Consider the following 16010-nt stretch of genomic DNA (forward strand, 5'->3'; position numbering starts at 1 on the left):
TGTGCGATCTTCGTAAAAATTACTGGTCCACGTGGGTGTTTTTGCTCGAGAACGTGAATTTACCTGACAGAATCTTTCGGTGGATACGCGATTGATCTCCTTTGGGGGCACCAAACACTGTCGAGTGTTAGGTTTCAAAGTGACACATTTTATTAAGTGTCCATGCGTGTCCACGCCATGAAGAAGGTATGTCAGGTAAATGCGACGCTTCGACCTGTAACCGCCAAAAACGATGGAGCAGACAGATGAACGGCACGTAACCGTCTTGCTTTCAGAATGTCCCCCACCGAGTTCTCGAACTACATAAAGCAGCGCGCCATGCAGCAACAGATCCACCATCACCACCATCATCAGCAGCACCAGCAGCAGCAGCAGCAACAGCAACAGCAGCAACAGCAGCAGCAGGCAGCACCAGGCGGGTTGCCGGTTTCGCGGAGTTCCCCGCGCAGCCGCAGCCTGTCGCCCGGAAGCATAGTCGCGGGCGCTGGTCAACAGCACACGGATCCCAGCGCGTATTTCTTCCAACACGGGCCGGCAGCCTATCATCCCCAGTTCCCACACCGCAACATCTTCGACTCGTCGAGCCACGGTGGCTACCTGTCCGCCGATCTCTACACGGGCGCCAACTTCCCGTCGTCGTATCTCGATCCAGCGACGGTCGCTGGCCACCAGTTCTACGGGGGCAGCGTGAACGGGAACAGCAGCGCGGCAGCCAGCAACGGGAACTCCCACAGCGCCGGGAACCTCGGCCCGGTGGGCTCCGCCACGACGAACAGCAACGTGAACGGCACCGCTCAGCAACAAGACAAGACCGCGCTGGTCGACGGTCTGAACAACTTCGGCCTGGGCTCCGTGGCGTCGTACTCGGCCAGCCAGTACCAGCAGCACCTCCTCGTGGCCAACTAAATTGTGTCCGGCACGGGTCGAAGCCGAGCGAGGAGGAAACTTTGCTGAGAGGAGAGGAACAGGAGGAACAAGAGAGACGGAAAAACCGCCTTTCCAGTCTCTCCAACGTCGAGACGTCGTCCAAAGTCTAGGTTCCGTACCCTGACACACCCGATCCGCTTGCACCATCCGATGGCTTCTCGCCTAGAGGAGGCCGTCGTCGAACTCCTGCTCACCCTAGTTCCAGCTCTGTCTCTCTCCAGAGGATATCCAAACGGTGCAGCTCCAATCACACACACACACCCCCGCACGTTTGATAATCGACGTCATCTCGGCTAACGGCAACTCCTGATTTCTCGTTCGATCGGTCTCGTCGGGGGAGGATTCGCTCGGTGGGTCGCGCGGTCGCTGGGGGCAGGCTGCTGATCCAAACTGGAGAACCGGAAGATCGGGACGGTCGGCAACCTGCGGCCACGACGGTGGACGAAGAGATTCGCGAGAGAGGGAGTGAGAGAGAGAGTGAGAGCGTTAAGAACGCGTACACGGACTGTGTGCCGAACCGGAAGCGTGCGTGCAAGACGTTTTGACGAGAGCAGAAGGAGGAGGAACTTGGACGCGACGGGACTCGTGGGGAACGTGAACGCGCGATCGACTTAAACGTAGAGCTTCGCGTACAGTAACGTTCTTTTATCAACCGGATAATAACGGACCCGATCGCGATACGCCGCCATGGCGTCCCGGTTCGAATGGCTGCTCCTGTGGCTCACCCTTGGATCAGCCACTCGAGACGACCCGTATCCCGGGGCCATTCACGGTTTCGGTCCAGAAAGAATCGAACGACGCGCGCCCACGCCTGGGACAGCGAAAAGGCCAAGAGACACGGAACACACGAGACACACACAACACAGACGCAGACACACGAACACGACACGGATTGACACGCAGAGACATTCACCGTATACCTGGCGACGAACACATATAATTATACGATACGTACACACACCCCTCATGGGCCGACGATCATCGGGGACACCAGAGGGGGGACGGGAGGGGTGAAACACTTTCGCGCACGACTTCACCAACACGTACACAGATATTACCAACGTGTAATAATTTATTTTTTCACTGGTATAGTCGGAGAATTGATAATGAATATATCTGTAGAGCCTATGTATTATATTCAAGAATAATGCACTCACTTCACGGGTTCTCGCGAAACGGTAGGAACTACTTGTGAACCCGAGCTACAGAAGCGTCGACGAACCGACCATTTGTACTCTAGAGCGTTCGCGACGAGAGAAAAAGAGAGAAAGAGAGAGAGTGAAAGAGGCGACTCGTTCCCTTGGAACCATCAGCGAACAGACCAGGACCAGCGGAGACGAACGAACAACGTCTTTCTTGAACGATCGAGGGGGTTCCGAGAGTGGACGATACGCGGTCACAACTTGTTCGAACCCCCGGGTGATTTCTTTGTCGATCGAATCGCAGACGATACACGCAGTTCCATACCGTTTGGAAAACTCGTCCTCGGTACGATTTTACATTTTATTTTTATAATAAATGCAGTAGAGCGTAGGGGAGAAAACAAGGGGGAGGAGAGAGTAGAAAGGAAATGAGAATGGCGGCGTGTTCGTAGGAACGGGAACGGGCTGCGTTGCGGGGTCCTCCGAACCAGGGGCGAGCAAAATTTCATAAAAATTGCTGGAAATTAATAAAACGCGAACCCCGAAAAATTCGATGGCCCAGTTATCGGCACAGTTTTTGACAATAGACCCTTCGAACGACAATAGAAAATTCCGTGCATTATTTTCTGCCCGCATTATAACGTAGAACATTTTGTGGAAAACAGTGTCATTCGCGTAATGAGAACAGTAGTTCGTTTTATAGTTTAAATTCTTAACGAGTAAGCCACTAACGTACAAACTTCACAGTATAACGATAAACGTAAGGACTGCTTTTTTATACATTTACCTGCAAAATTAATGTCCAAAGTTCACGACGTTGCCAACGATCCTTTACCGAAAGGACCTTTATAATTGCCGAAGTAAAATGTCGATGACTGGGTCGGCGTCGAGATTAGGACGAGATTCGTCTTCCGTTCGTCTGGATGAGAATTTTGCCCATCTTTGGCGGGGAGTTAATCTCTGGCTGGACGTTTCCTTTCGACGCTGGTCCACGTAGCGTCGCGACGACTCCCGAGTACCCTAGCTATCGGACGACGCACCCTCGGCTCGTCCAAGTTCGCGACACCAGGCGGGGGTGGAAGTTGTCGAACTTTCCTAATTCCCGTACTATCGAACGAGCTCTTCGGTTTCTTGCTGGTTCATCGATCCCTGGGCACGGTCGAGGCTGCATGTCCGAAGTTCAGAGTCGTTTCTTCCGCGCACACACAAACACCCACCCACCCACACACACACACATACACACACAGGATGCCACGTGATCGTGGGAACCACGTTTACTGGCGAGTCGCGGAGAATGTCTCGGGCTATCGGAACCGTCGAAAAAAGATTTCTCCGTCGTTCGCAACTCGATATCGCGCCGAGTAAGTTTCTGGAGCAAAATGACGGATTTCTCTCGCGTCGTGAACGTCGCTCAGGGGCATTCTTTACGGCTCCGCGCAGTACAAAGGACGAGGAGCGTCGAAGAGAAACGGGGGCGTCACGGTTAGCCGCGAGGAGCCCACAACCAGCCGGTCTGCGTTCGCGAGTATAATTAGGTGATTACGTTATTAAAGACCGCCGTCATTGTCCTCGACGGCCAGAACACGACCGCGCCGCTGACCCAGAGACGTTTCGAGATGTTCGAGAGGTCGATAGGACCAGATTTCCAGGTGAACGTTCGTCGAGCTGTTTCCTGGTTGAGAATAGTGTTACTTCCAATTCTATCGGATTGCTTTCTCCGTGACAGAATTAAGGGTCCCTTTTATTCGTGCGTGTTTTATTTAAATTTGACTTAACAAATACTTGGATCCGTCAGTCTTTTCTCTCCAGTCTGACGGTAAACGGAACGTTCGTTCACGACGAGGACGTCATCGTAATCGAAATTGCCTCTTACACGATTCTTTTACCCGAGAGTCTTTGTTCCCCGTTCGTTTCTTGTATGGAAAGGGTCGAAAGCGCCAGAATTAAAAAACGCATACGTAAAAGGTGACTGTCCCAACCTCGATTTCCAGCTCGACGACGGCCAGTAACGATCGTCCTGGGTCTCTGGCGAGCGATCGAAAGATCGGTGAGCTGTCCGCCGAGTCTATGACGGGGGGCGGAGGTGCCGTGAGCCGCGGGCCGGGCACTAGGTGCTAAAAGTATTAACAAAAAAAAAAAAGTGTTTAATCTTGTCGTCGTGGGACAAACGTACGGAATACGCGCGGCCTTGGAGACTGTCGACGAGCTCGCGCGTAGAAAAAAAGAAAACTATAATGGCAGGGTTCCTTCGCGTCGCTCGATCCGCTCGATCCAAACGCGCGCGTCCACTCTCCTTAGAACTAGTTTCTAACCGTTAGCGTGACTTCGTATCGTGTAAGTGTTGTAGCATAATTTTAGGCGTGACCGTTAATCGTTCTTTCGTACGAATTTTTATATAGCCCGTTTTGTATATGATCGACGCCGCACACAGGGCAGCTTCCGTACTGCTGGGCCGCGATCGACCGGAAGCCGGGTCGCGGTCGTTCGCGCGACGGATCGAGGCACAAGGGATCGACGCGTCGTCCAGATCCTCGCGATCGAGGCTGACCTGGAAGGATCGTGTGTTCAATTCGATAACCACGGAGCCCGGCGCGTCGCTGGAAACCTCGATTCGGAGCAACCACCCCGGGAGGGAACGATAAACGTTTCGCGAAGGGTACTTCCGATCCAGCGTCGCGGCCGGCTCTCGCCGTTAGGATCTACCCGATCGGTACGCTGTTAGACAAATTATTAGGCGACAATTGACGAGCACCGTGAGCGCAGAAGCATCGACGCGACGAGCGAGTCGGCAGGACGGGTCTCCAGTCGCGCGGGGGGTGCTAACACAAGTTTTTAACTGCGGAACTAATAAGGGTAGACGGGGGTGAGAGACACGGGAATTAGAGGCGCGAGGGGACGAGACGGGAGGACAGTACCCTTTAGTAATATCTAAACTTAATTGTAACTATTAACGATACGTACGACTGTGGTAGCTATGCTAGTACCTGCTATTGTTAAAAAGAGAAAGAAAGATGAGAGGCGAGAGGGGGAAAAGTCGATGAGGAGTGACGGTAATCGCGACTTTGATGGGGGTGGCATATACGATGTCCATCGATAGGATCGGAGGTGAATATTCGGCGGTGAATCGTGCTTGCTATCCGTCGCGATTGGGGTCGTTTTCCCGCTGATAGACGGTGGACGCTCGACGGGGTGACAGATACCAGACAACAGAGAGAGAGAGAGAAAGAGCTCCTGGCAACCGATTATTTTTCTAATCTTTGTAATCGAACGGAACGGGATCCCCGTATTCGACCGGAAGGGAGATCCTCGGAGACGATCTCTCTCGACGTTGGCGTCCACGTCGAACCGATGGAGGAACAGAGGGACGACAGGGGAGGAGAGCAAGCGTTGCAATAAGTTGCGAATCAAACGGATCTCGGCTTGGGACGAGAAGCTCAGCTCAGCGAAGAATCAAACACACGATGTATACTCTTTTAAGAAAAACCAAAAAAAAAAATACGGGAGCGGGGGACGCGCGCGGTGAGAAGGCACGCGACGTTGGGAGGGACGAGTCGTGAGGGTGGAGAAGGAAGGGCGCGATCCGGTCGGAGATATACCGATAAGAGCATACATTGAGGTACACAAAAGATAAAGAAAAAAAACATATAGTATTATACGATTACAATACGATTGTAACGAAACACTTTATAAGCGAAGAAACAAAAATGAAAAAAAACAAGAATTACGCATAGTTTTCCATAATCTGTAATGGATGTATTCGTTAAACAAAACTGACGAGGGGGAGTTTAAGGTTAAACGAGAAACAAAAGATATAAGTCACACCATGCATACACACATGTATTACATACACACACACACAGCCACACACACACGTGCGTACACAGAGAGATACATACGCCACGGCAGACACGTATACAGAAGTTCGAAGTAACACGGATACACGACACAACAAGAAGTAAATGAAAAAGAACAAAAAAAAAAAAAAATGAATAAGTAAACGAAGTAACATGACGAAGTAAACAACGGTAATCTGTCTCTTTAAAGTATCATGTGTCTATAAACTATAGCGATCGATATTGTCTCTTTAACCGTAAATGGAGAAACAAGTAACCGTGGTAACGTAATAATGTCATAGCGATAACCGAACACTGCAATATTAGATATAATATATATTCATACATTTATAGAGGTGGGAGAGAGCTATGGGAATAAAACGAACCGGGAAATGCGCGCAGCTCGAGTGCCGAAAAAATGACAGGGATAAAAAATGAACAAAAAAGAAAAAAAAAATAATGAAAAGAAACCGACACGTGGAACGATACGAGGGAAAAGCGAATATTTCAAAGCGACTCGGGCATCGTTTCGGCGTCGCTTTTTCGCTTTTCCCGTGGGTATACGATTGAAATGAACAAATAAACGCCTGGAAATGGAAAACGCGGGAAGCAGGCTGCGCGCATGCGTGTCGGATAGCGAAAGAGAACGAAACGAAACGCGCGAACGAAATAGAACCGAGCATGGTCTCCAGGTACACTTTTAAACGAAAAAAAAGGCCGTTTCACGATAAAAGAAAAAAAATAGCAAAGGAAAAGCAAAACGAAAACCGAATGGAAGAGAACAATATACGCGTTCTGTGTATCGGACACACACAAACACACATACATGCACACACATACCTGTCCACACTTACACGCACGCACACGACACGAAGCAACACGAAGAAAGACCCAAAAAAAAAAAAAAAAAAAAAGAACCTATCGATTACTCTACCAAGTAATGAATTAACAAGAGGATGATAATTAGATTTGTAACTAATTACATATATATTTTTCAATACTTTAACTACTTGCTGAATGTAAACTATATACATACAATTATATATTATATATATTATATATATATATTATATATACACACACGTACCGCTTAGAGCTGTACCTCGGTTGCAGCGCGACGGGGACGTGGCTCGTCGACTTCCGGCTCCTTGAGGGAGGACGAATCGCGACGAAGTAGGTTGAATCCAGCAAAAAACTTATCCGAAAATCGCGGATTCGATGCCACCGGGGCCAGAGACGGGCGGAATTTTATTCGAACGCTAAAAATCTTCGTACAGCGATTGATTCTCGACGATTCATTCGATCGAAGGCATGATTTAATCGTACAATTTAGATTGTCATTTTTATTGAATGAACGAACGAGTCGAAAGTGTTTTCCATCTTTTGCTACCGTGAAAATTACGCCTGTCTCTGGTCGACAGGGGGGTCGTTGATCGACGAGTCCGATTCTCGATCGCGCGACGGGGGGGCGGAGGAAACGGCGCCGCCCGCCCGGGAGAGGGAGGGAAAGATCTACGCGAGAGAAAGAACCTTTTTGTACCCCACCCAAGTCACACTCTCGGTGTCGAAATGGTAAAAACAAAAACAAGCAACTATGTTACTCGTGTAAGTGCATCCTAAATGTAACTGTTACGAAAAATGCCCCTTCTCCGAAGCCCCACCCCAGGCCCCAGTCTTCATCGTTTCGTACGTAGATAGATGAGGGATGATGATGAAATAAAACGAAAGCGGCAGAGAAGCGTGAACGAGTGATCCGAGAATGCGTGATTTCACATCGGTAGAGAGATGAAAAGAAAAAAAAAAAATACGAGGGAAAAAGATCGGCGTGGATCGCGTCGCGTAGAAACGAAATTTCTCGGGGGCAAGATCCGCGCGAGAGACGGGGCGCGAGCACCGCCCCTTTTCGCGATTTTCTTTCGTTCAGTTCGCCGACGATTTTCTGCTCGCCTACGTTTCGCATACCGTGTGTCGTTTTATGTCGTTGCGTGTAAACGCTTGGTGTGTGCCCGGTGAAAATGCGTGTGTGCGAATGGTGTGCGAATCATTGAGAGAGAGAGAGACAGAGAGACAGAAGATGCGCATCGGATGCGTGCGAGCGAGACAACAAAAAAGAAAAAAAAAACAGCGAGACACTGTGCGCCTATATATGTATATCTGTATATAGGTCCTTTTTTCACCCGCTACCGTTGTTTCCTTTATACTACTTCTTCTCCTTTTTTATCATTACTACTATTAACTGTTAAGAGTATTGTAATCGAGATGTATTTTCTGTTGGCTTTAGATTTTGTTCCTTTATTTTTGTACGAGAACCGTTTTACCTAGAACCGTGTGCGTATACGCTAAGAATATATTTTTTTTTTTTTCTTACCGTCGATCCCTGGATCCGATCGCGGATCCCGAAGATCTTTAGATGGCACGGTCGACGCTGGTGGTCCGGCGTCGAGACGCCCCGGACGACCGGCGACCACCGCCAGCCCCGTTAGCCTTAAGGTGACCCATTTTAAATATTTTTTTTTTTCTTTTGTTTCCTCTATCATTATTATTATTTTTTTTCTTTTTGATAGTTTGTTATTGTTGTTTTTTTTTTTGTATGATATTTGATTATATACCAGCGTGCATCGCGCCTCCAGATAATATAATATATACCGCTATATTATATATACATATACATATATATATATATTTTTGTTAATAATACAGTGGTTTGATGAACTACAGTGATTATCCTGTTGTAATGGATTTGTTTCTATCTCTTATGGCCCGCGAATGCGTAATTAAAATATACATATATATAAATATATATAAAAAAAAAGAAGAATAGAACACGTGCATATACAAATATGAATATATGTATAGACATTATACATACTTATATAAATATCGATTATATATATACATATATATGTATATATACACATATACATACACACTGCTACATTATATTTTGTTTAAAGAGGAGAAAAACAAAAAAAAAACAAAAAAAAAAATTAAAAAAAAGGACGGTGGAATAGGAGGTTGCGAGGAAAGGTGTGCCCGTCGATGAAGACGATGAGTGGAGAGTGGAAAACGAGCGAGAGAGAGAGGGAGAGAGAGTAGAAAAAATATAAAAAGCGTTTCTTGAAATTTTTCGAGCGTCCGGGCCGTCCCCTCGACCCGTAAACACAAAATAAATTCGGGAGAAGAATAAAAATAACAATCGAATATATACCGAGTACGGGGAACGAAGCAAACGACGAAACAAAAAACAAAGTGTGACAAAAAAAAAAAAAAGTGAAACTCGCGTGTAACATACTTATAATATCATTTTGTAAATTATTTTTTGTATTTTTATATATACATATATATATATACATATATATATATCAATATCGAAGCATACGAGACAAAGCGGAACAGTGTTTGTGCGTACGAAACGGGAGAGAGAGAGAGAGAGGAGAGGAGAGCACAGATAGAGAAAGAGAGAGAGAGAGAGAGGGAAAAACGCGCGATGAAATGTGTGAAAAGAAAATTTTTGAGGCAAAAGTGGGCAAGAAAAATCTGGCGCAACGGAAGAGTGTGAAAAAGACGTAGCGAGAGAGGGAAAGAAAAAGTATGCGTGCGAGGGAGAGATAAAGAGAGAGAACACGATAATCTCGTGACGCATTGATAACACTGACGATACTTAAATCGATCGTTTATTAATTAAAATCGTCCTTTCGTTGATCGAGAGCGGCGCCAGGAAGATGCTGTTCGACCCTTAGAAAATTGAAAGAAAAACTAAATCGCGTGCGCAAAAATACGCTTGTATGCGGCCCGTTCGTGAAGGAAGCAAACATATACACGTACACGGACACACGTACACACATACACGCCCACATATGTACGTAAACATATTGTGTTAATTCGACGCAACAGTCCCGAAATGAAATGGATTTTTGTTCCCTATTATTTGTACCTTTGTATTGTATTCTGCAGCTTGTCAGTGCTTTGTTTACTATTACTATTACTACTACTACTACTATTATTATTATTAATATTATTATCATTGCTATGAAATTTTTAACTATTGTACTCTGCCGACCTTGTTTCGTACCACTCTATATCTTCTTTTCGTTTTTTCCGTCTCGTTAGATTGTAACGCGTTATAGCAGCCATGTTAGCACGTAAATAACGTAGAACTCGATCGTCTCCAAAGAGTATACTCGGACGAAACCGAGCCGACTACGACAGTGGAAACCTCGCAAAAACGACAACCATTTTTAGTCGTGTTTAGTAACCAGAAACAGTGTCGTTATTTTTTAAAAATTGAAAACAACGTTCGACGTTTGGTCTCTCCTCGAGGGGGTGGACAACGCGTTTCGTAGTGACCCGTGATCCGCATCTTTTATAATTTTATAGAAAAAGAAAGACAGTCGATTCTGGGCTCGGTGTTTCAGAATTCTACACACAGTAAAAAAAAATCATTTTTTTAAAAAAACAATAGACCCGAAGGTTCTTTGTCGAAAGCATTCGTTCGCGGAACAAACAGCGGTTTGAAGTTCAACCGACGATATTTCCGCTAGTGATGGGACTGATGCGATTAGGGTTGGTATCAATCTTCAATGGGAAACGTCTGATCCATACGAAAACGAAACTACATACTATGCGTGCAAAATGCGTGGATCATTCCCATCACTAATTTCATAATCGGGGATCGTCACCTCCTCGACGACGGGGTCGATCGATCTAACGTGCACACGTGTCGCGTCGAAACAAGGCCCACGAGGGGGGCCTGCAGGGGGGTACATCGTCCCCAAAACCTGGGATCAAAAAGAAAGATTAAAGAACTCAGAAGTATGTTGAGTTCTGCATACTGTGCTAGCGAATATTGTCAGGCTAATGGGAGAAGAAAGTGGGCCCAGAAAAGACTTTGTGCCCTCCTTAGAAATTCCTCTCAGAGGCCCTGCGTTGAAAGTAATCGAACCCACGCGCCGTTCCGTTAGTGTTTCGCCTCCATCCTTGAGTCATGGCTTTTTTGGCTGCGGAGATCCGTCGAGAAGTTTCAAGAAAATTTCGTTTCGCGCGTAAAAGAAGCGAATGATACAGAGAGAAAGGGAGAATGAGAGGCGAGAAGAGAGAGAATGAACGTTTCCTGCTTGCTTGCGTGAAGTATGCGTGCGCCAGTCAGGAGGAAGCTTTTCGTTTTCTCGGTGAGGACGTTGTTTCTTATGGTTTTTCTCATGCAAGTACGGTGGGACGAGGGTGGCGCCGACCAATCTCGCTTCCTGGATCGAGTCCACGATCACGTCGCTCTTTCGATCGATCGATCGAAACGTGGCTCGCGGCTCTCTCGCGACTTTGGACAGAGTCCAATTCTCGAATTTGTCTCGAGGAAAGGGCGACGATTTGGTAATCGGACGAAAGATCGTGACGCGATCTTCGAATTTTTGTATTCCATTTCAGAACGTAACGCACGACGGAACGTTTCCAGCGTCGATACCGAGTTCTGAGACACTGTAATCGACGTCCATCGATCGCTTACAGGTCGTGGCAGAATAACGTTTTTCGATCGAAGTTTCTTTGTACGAAAATTGACCCTTTCTGTCCCGAGGATTCCATGTTGGATAAGTATACAGACGCGTTTAGAAGTATTTAGGCACAAACGTGTGTTTTCTGTGAACAGTTTTCTGGTTCAAAGGAGTTATGTACGTTAATTTTAAGATCCTTTAGAGCCCCAAACTATGACAATTCGATATTTTACTAGTTCAGTTAAAACGATACGCTTCCCCGATTCTACATCGTATATATTCAGCTTGACAAAAATTCTAATATTCTTTTAATTTAACATTGCATATACTATTTACTGTGGATGCCTAATACCGTTAAACGCCACTGTAACTTCCCAATCTCCCATTAAATGTCATTAACGTTTGAAAATATGATAGATAACTTAAATTGTCTCTATTTATAGTGAGTCAGTAATTGCGTTACAACGGTTGAAAACAGGATGTCGGTGAAATAATTTGCCTCGTATCACAGTGCATATATTATATAGAAAGCTAAGTGATGTATTGTATTTTTAGTTTCGAAGCGTATAAGAATGAAAAAGACAGTATATACAATTTTTAAAAGTTCTGAATTTCTTATGGTTCTCAAGTTCTCCCAAATATGTTATACGGATCGTATAATGTTTGTACTTTTTAATTACTTTTCAATAAATATTTTCCATGATCCTGCCGCACTAATATTTTTCCTTGTTGAAACGATTCGTTCGGGACAGAAATGGTTAATGCACAGACAACAATTAAAAAACTAACGATTCAATCGATCCATCAAAGCGGTGGATTCAAACGCTGACAAAATTAGGCTAGACGAAGTACGAAATTTCGTGGACGATACTGGAGAAGAGAAAATCGAGAACGGGTTCAGGCTCTGTCCCGGTGATCGATAGGCAATTTATAAACAAAAGGTTGGAGAGACCAACGCTGGGGCGACCACGGGATTCGAGCGATCGAGAGGATCGACAGCGACGATCGAAGGGGAGGAGATCCAGGAGGCCGTCGGTGAGGTCAAGGGGAGGGCGCCTGGTATTAGTACACATTAGTTTCTTCGATAGGAGGCGCCCAATTAGTTGTTGGAATTCTGTAGTCTAGGCGATAATTCTCGATATAGTTCAATGTTGTCGAGTTTTTATTAGTTGAGCGAGCGAACGCGCGCGATCGTCGTCGGAAACCGGAAGCGGACAGCGAGGTACACGAAGACGATGCTTCGAAGCGATTTCAGAGAACGATCCTCGATGGATTTAAAGCGAATTCTGTTCCATGGAGTTGTTGGTACTTTTCGAGCGATAGATCGTTGTGATTGAAACGAAACAATCCCATTTCTCGATCTTGGTACTCTTAATTCTTAAGTAGGCACGCTGGAGGGCTTGCTAAACTCTGAATTTGTTTTTTTTTAAGTTCTTGTTTAGTCTATGAAATAACTTGAATCGGAAGGAGCGTCTACTTGAGAGTTAAGAACAAAATCACTGTGTCCAGATCGAACTCGAGTATCACGATTGCACGCAAGGAAAGTGACAGAAGAAGATATTAGAATGTTTCGTATACCGCTTTAAACGATCATTGTAAACTGTTATTAGGTCGTTTCGTGAGTCTTTGCGCATTCAACCATGCGAATTTGTAGACCAATCGATGCTCTGTTTATTTGTTTATTACTCCAGTGGGAAAAATTCCCTTTGGTACATAATAAAAACAGATGAAAAGAAGAAAATATAGTCAATATTGAAATAAAAAGAAATATAATTTACTCGAACTTACGCGAAGACTTATGAAACGATTGATACTTAACTCACCATTTGAAACATAGCAAATATTTAAAAATTTACTCAACCGAATTTATGACATTTTCCCGATTAATGTGACATATTTACTACGCGTGATTCTGCAATCAAATATTTCCGAGTTCTGACACCTTTCTCGCTGCAAGATATCTCGAATTTATGAGGAAATATCGGCGTTCATATTCTCTCGTAAAGTACCAAGAATGACTGGAACGTTTCCCCGATTATTTCTGGTAAACTGCATTCGAGTACCCTAATGGAGAACAGTTATCAGCAAGACAGTGTAAATGCTTGCTCGGGGAATCAATCGAAGCGAGTCTCGCGATTTCGTTTCACCAGTTTTCCCAGAGAATCCTTGCGAACCAACCCGCGAGTTCGCGACCATAACTCGCACGCGTCGTTTTCTCGAGCGTCTCGACGCTTCGAGCAACGGGACTCGATTCTGTTCAACGACCAGAAAATCGAACGACTGTCGATCCGGCGGAGGAATGATAAATGAACCGTGAAGGGAATCGTGGATCAAATGTAAATCGGTCGCCCTCGTTGGAAGCAGACTATCCTAACGTTTATGCGAGCAAAAATTTGCAAAAGATCGTGTCTATCGAGCGTATGGTCTCTTGTGCCAGTTGCAACCGAAGAAATTAATTTGCCGCTTGAAATTATTCGATTCTATGAATATTTGATGTTTTGTTGAAGTCAACGATGCTGGAGAAAGTATCGGAGACGAAGCGATCTAGTCTGCCAGCTAGGATCTCGTGAATTCCTCTTTAAATTCATTTGCAAAGCCTGTAACGCCATTTTGAATATTTATATTTTTACATAACTCCGAAAGTGATAATTCTGTGTCCATCGTAAGAATTCATATACTGTCAGAGGCAAGTGAATAAGAAAATCGTTTGCAACGATCTCGAGGACGCTTCCTTCCAACGAGCAGCGAGATTTCCGGTTCCAAGTCGAGCGAAATCGAATCGTTCCTCGGCCCGACTTCCGGTTTCCCTCGAAACTCGGCGACTCGACTCCGCGAATCGATGTGTGGTTAAATAGTCGCGACGATATCGAGTTATTAGGTCCGTTTGGAGTGTCGGAGCGCGTCGAGACGGACTCTCGAAGCAGACACTTCCGGTGTAGCGTCTCGTTCGACACGCGACCGCCGATCGTCACCCGGTGATCCGAAGGAACTTCCGTTTCCTCCATCCCGAGCCTCCGTCTCCTCGATGATAGTCACTTCACGTTGATAAAATAATAAAAATGTAACGAAAAAAGAAAAAAAGAAAAAGATAAAATATAAACGAGAGAAAATCGGGAAACGAAGGCGTCCAGGGTGTTTCGAGGGCCTTGGACGTTCGAGGAGCGAATTCAGAGGGTCGCGGAGTGGCGATCGGAAGGGATGAGGAGAGAAAGAGAGAGAGAGAAAGAGAGAAAGAGGCGCGTCTCTGTTGCACGGTCGCTATCCACGACGTGTGAACGTTAGATGAAACCTTTATCTATATATTTGCCACGATATTCAATACGTGAATGAGTATATCTATTAAATAATATTGATATAAATACATAGAGACAGAGAGAGAGAGCGTGTAAGGGAGAGTATGCGCGCGCGAACGACAGAGAGAGAGAAAGTATGGTAATATCATGAAATTATTATTCTTTGTTACTTCTTTATAATTAAAACAATAAAAAAGCTGCTGAATAAAAAGATGACGAACGTTTGTTATTTCAGGGCGCTTAGAGGGGGAACTGAATCGAGCAGTTAATTAACCCTTTGTTGCATAATATGCTCGATCGGAAATCCTATAAAAACAATTCTCGTAAAGTTCGCGGAGATAATTTCACGGGATTTGCACACGATGTTTTTTCACGAGGATATCCAATTGTTCTGCAAGTTTAGCTGTTGTTTGGTTCATGCGTTCGTTAATAATTGATGTAAATGATCGAGAAACAATTTCTTTCTTACGTAATAATTTAAATTCTTTACTTTATTTTGCCAGTGAATTCGTCGAAACGTGTTCCTGTTCGCCGCGAGGCCGAAACGAGCGGCAACGTTCTGATCAACGAACGGAAAACGTATCGAGAAATTTATTTGCGTCCGGTTGAAACGCTCGCGACGATATCGCGCGTGTGTCGCATTAATTCAACGGAGATCGACGCGCGATACGTCTGCGAATGATAGTTCGTTAGAGCGCGATCGTTTGGTCGCGATTCGTTCGCTGAAATATTTTCTGCCCGCTGTTTATATTCGCGGCGCCGTTTCGCCCGTCAGCGGAAACTGAATTATCAAACGACAGTCGCGGGGAATGTATTTTAATAAATATCTATTCCAAACGGAGGGCCGCGCGACGATGAAAGCACGCTCGAATTCCGTCACGACGCCCTCGATTTATTTATTAACCCTCCTGGCGGATAATGTGCCCAACGATAACGATCCCTGCGAAGTTGGGAAAATATAATAATTCTTGGGCGTAGATCTTCAAACTTTCAGAAACAAAATTTCACTATTTTAATAAATCGTAACGGGGGTCTAATAATTGTATATAAAATAACCTTCCACCCTTTGTACGAAAATTCAAATCTATTAAAATATTATTTAGGTGGACAGAGAGTGTTCCATTTTTTCATAAAATCAAATACCAGTTTCATTTGAAATCGTAAGAAGCTTACGAAAATGAAGACGTTTCGATTCGACGAAAATCCTTCGTTCTGATAACGAGTGGCGTCGTTGGGAGGTCGCCGCTGTCCATCCGTTTCCGGTCCGGGTAAGATGGATCGCGAAACCGCGTTGCTGAAATACCGAACTTCGAGGGCATCGGTGAACCA

General features: G+C 45.4%; 1 protein-coding gene across 5 annotated transcripts in view; it reads left to right on the forward strand.

Moving 5' to 3' along the window:
• Positions 1–14895, forward strand: part of LOC143344794 (uncharacterized) — a 98223-nt gene extending 83328 nt beyond the window's left edge. For all 5 annotated transcript variants that reach the window (XM_076771202.1, XM_076771203.1, XM_076771200.1 and 2 more), the window contains one exon: positions 276–14895. In XM_076771202.1, coding sequence (XP_076627317.1) covers positions 276–906 — 631 coding nt within the window. In that variant the 3' untranslated portion in view covers positions 907–14895. The remainder of the gene's footprint in view (positions 1–275) is intronic.
• Positions 14896–16010: the final 1115 nt, after the last annotated feature.

The sequence above is a fragment of the Colletes latitarsis genome, chromosome 8, assembly GCF_051014445.1.
Source record: "Colletes latitarsis isolate SP2378_abdomen chromosome 8, iyColLati1, whole genome shotgun sequence".
Classification (NCBI taxonomy): domain Eukaryota; kingdom Metazoa; phylum Arthropoda; class Insecta; order Hymenoptera; family Colletidae; genus Colletes; species Colletes latitarsis.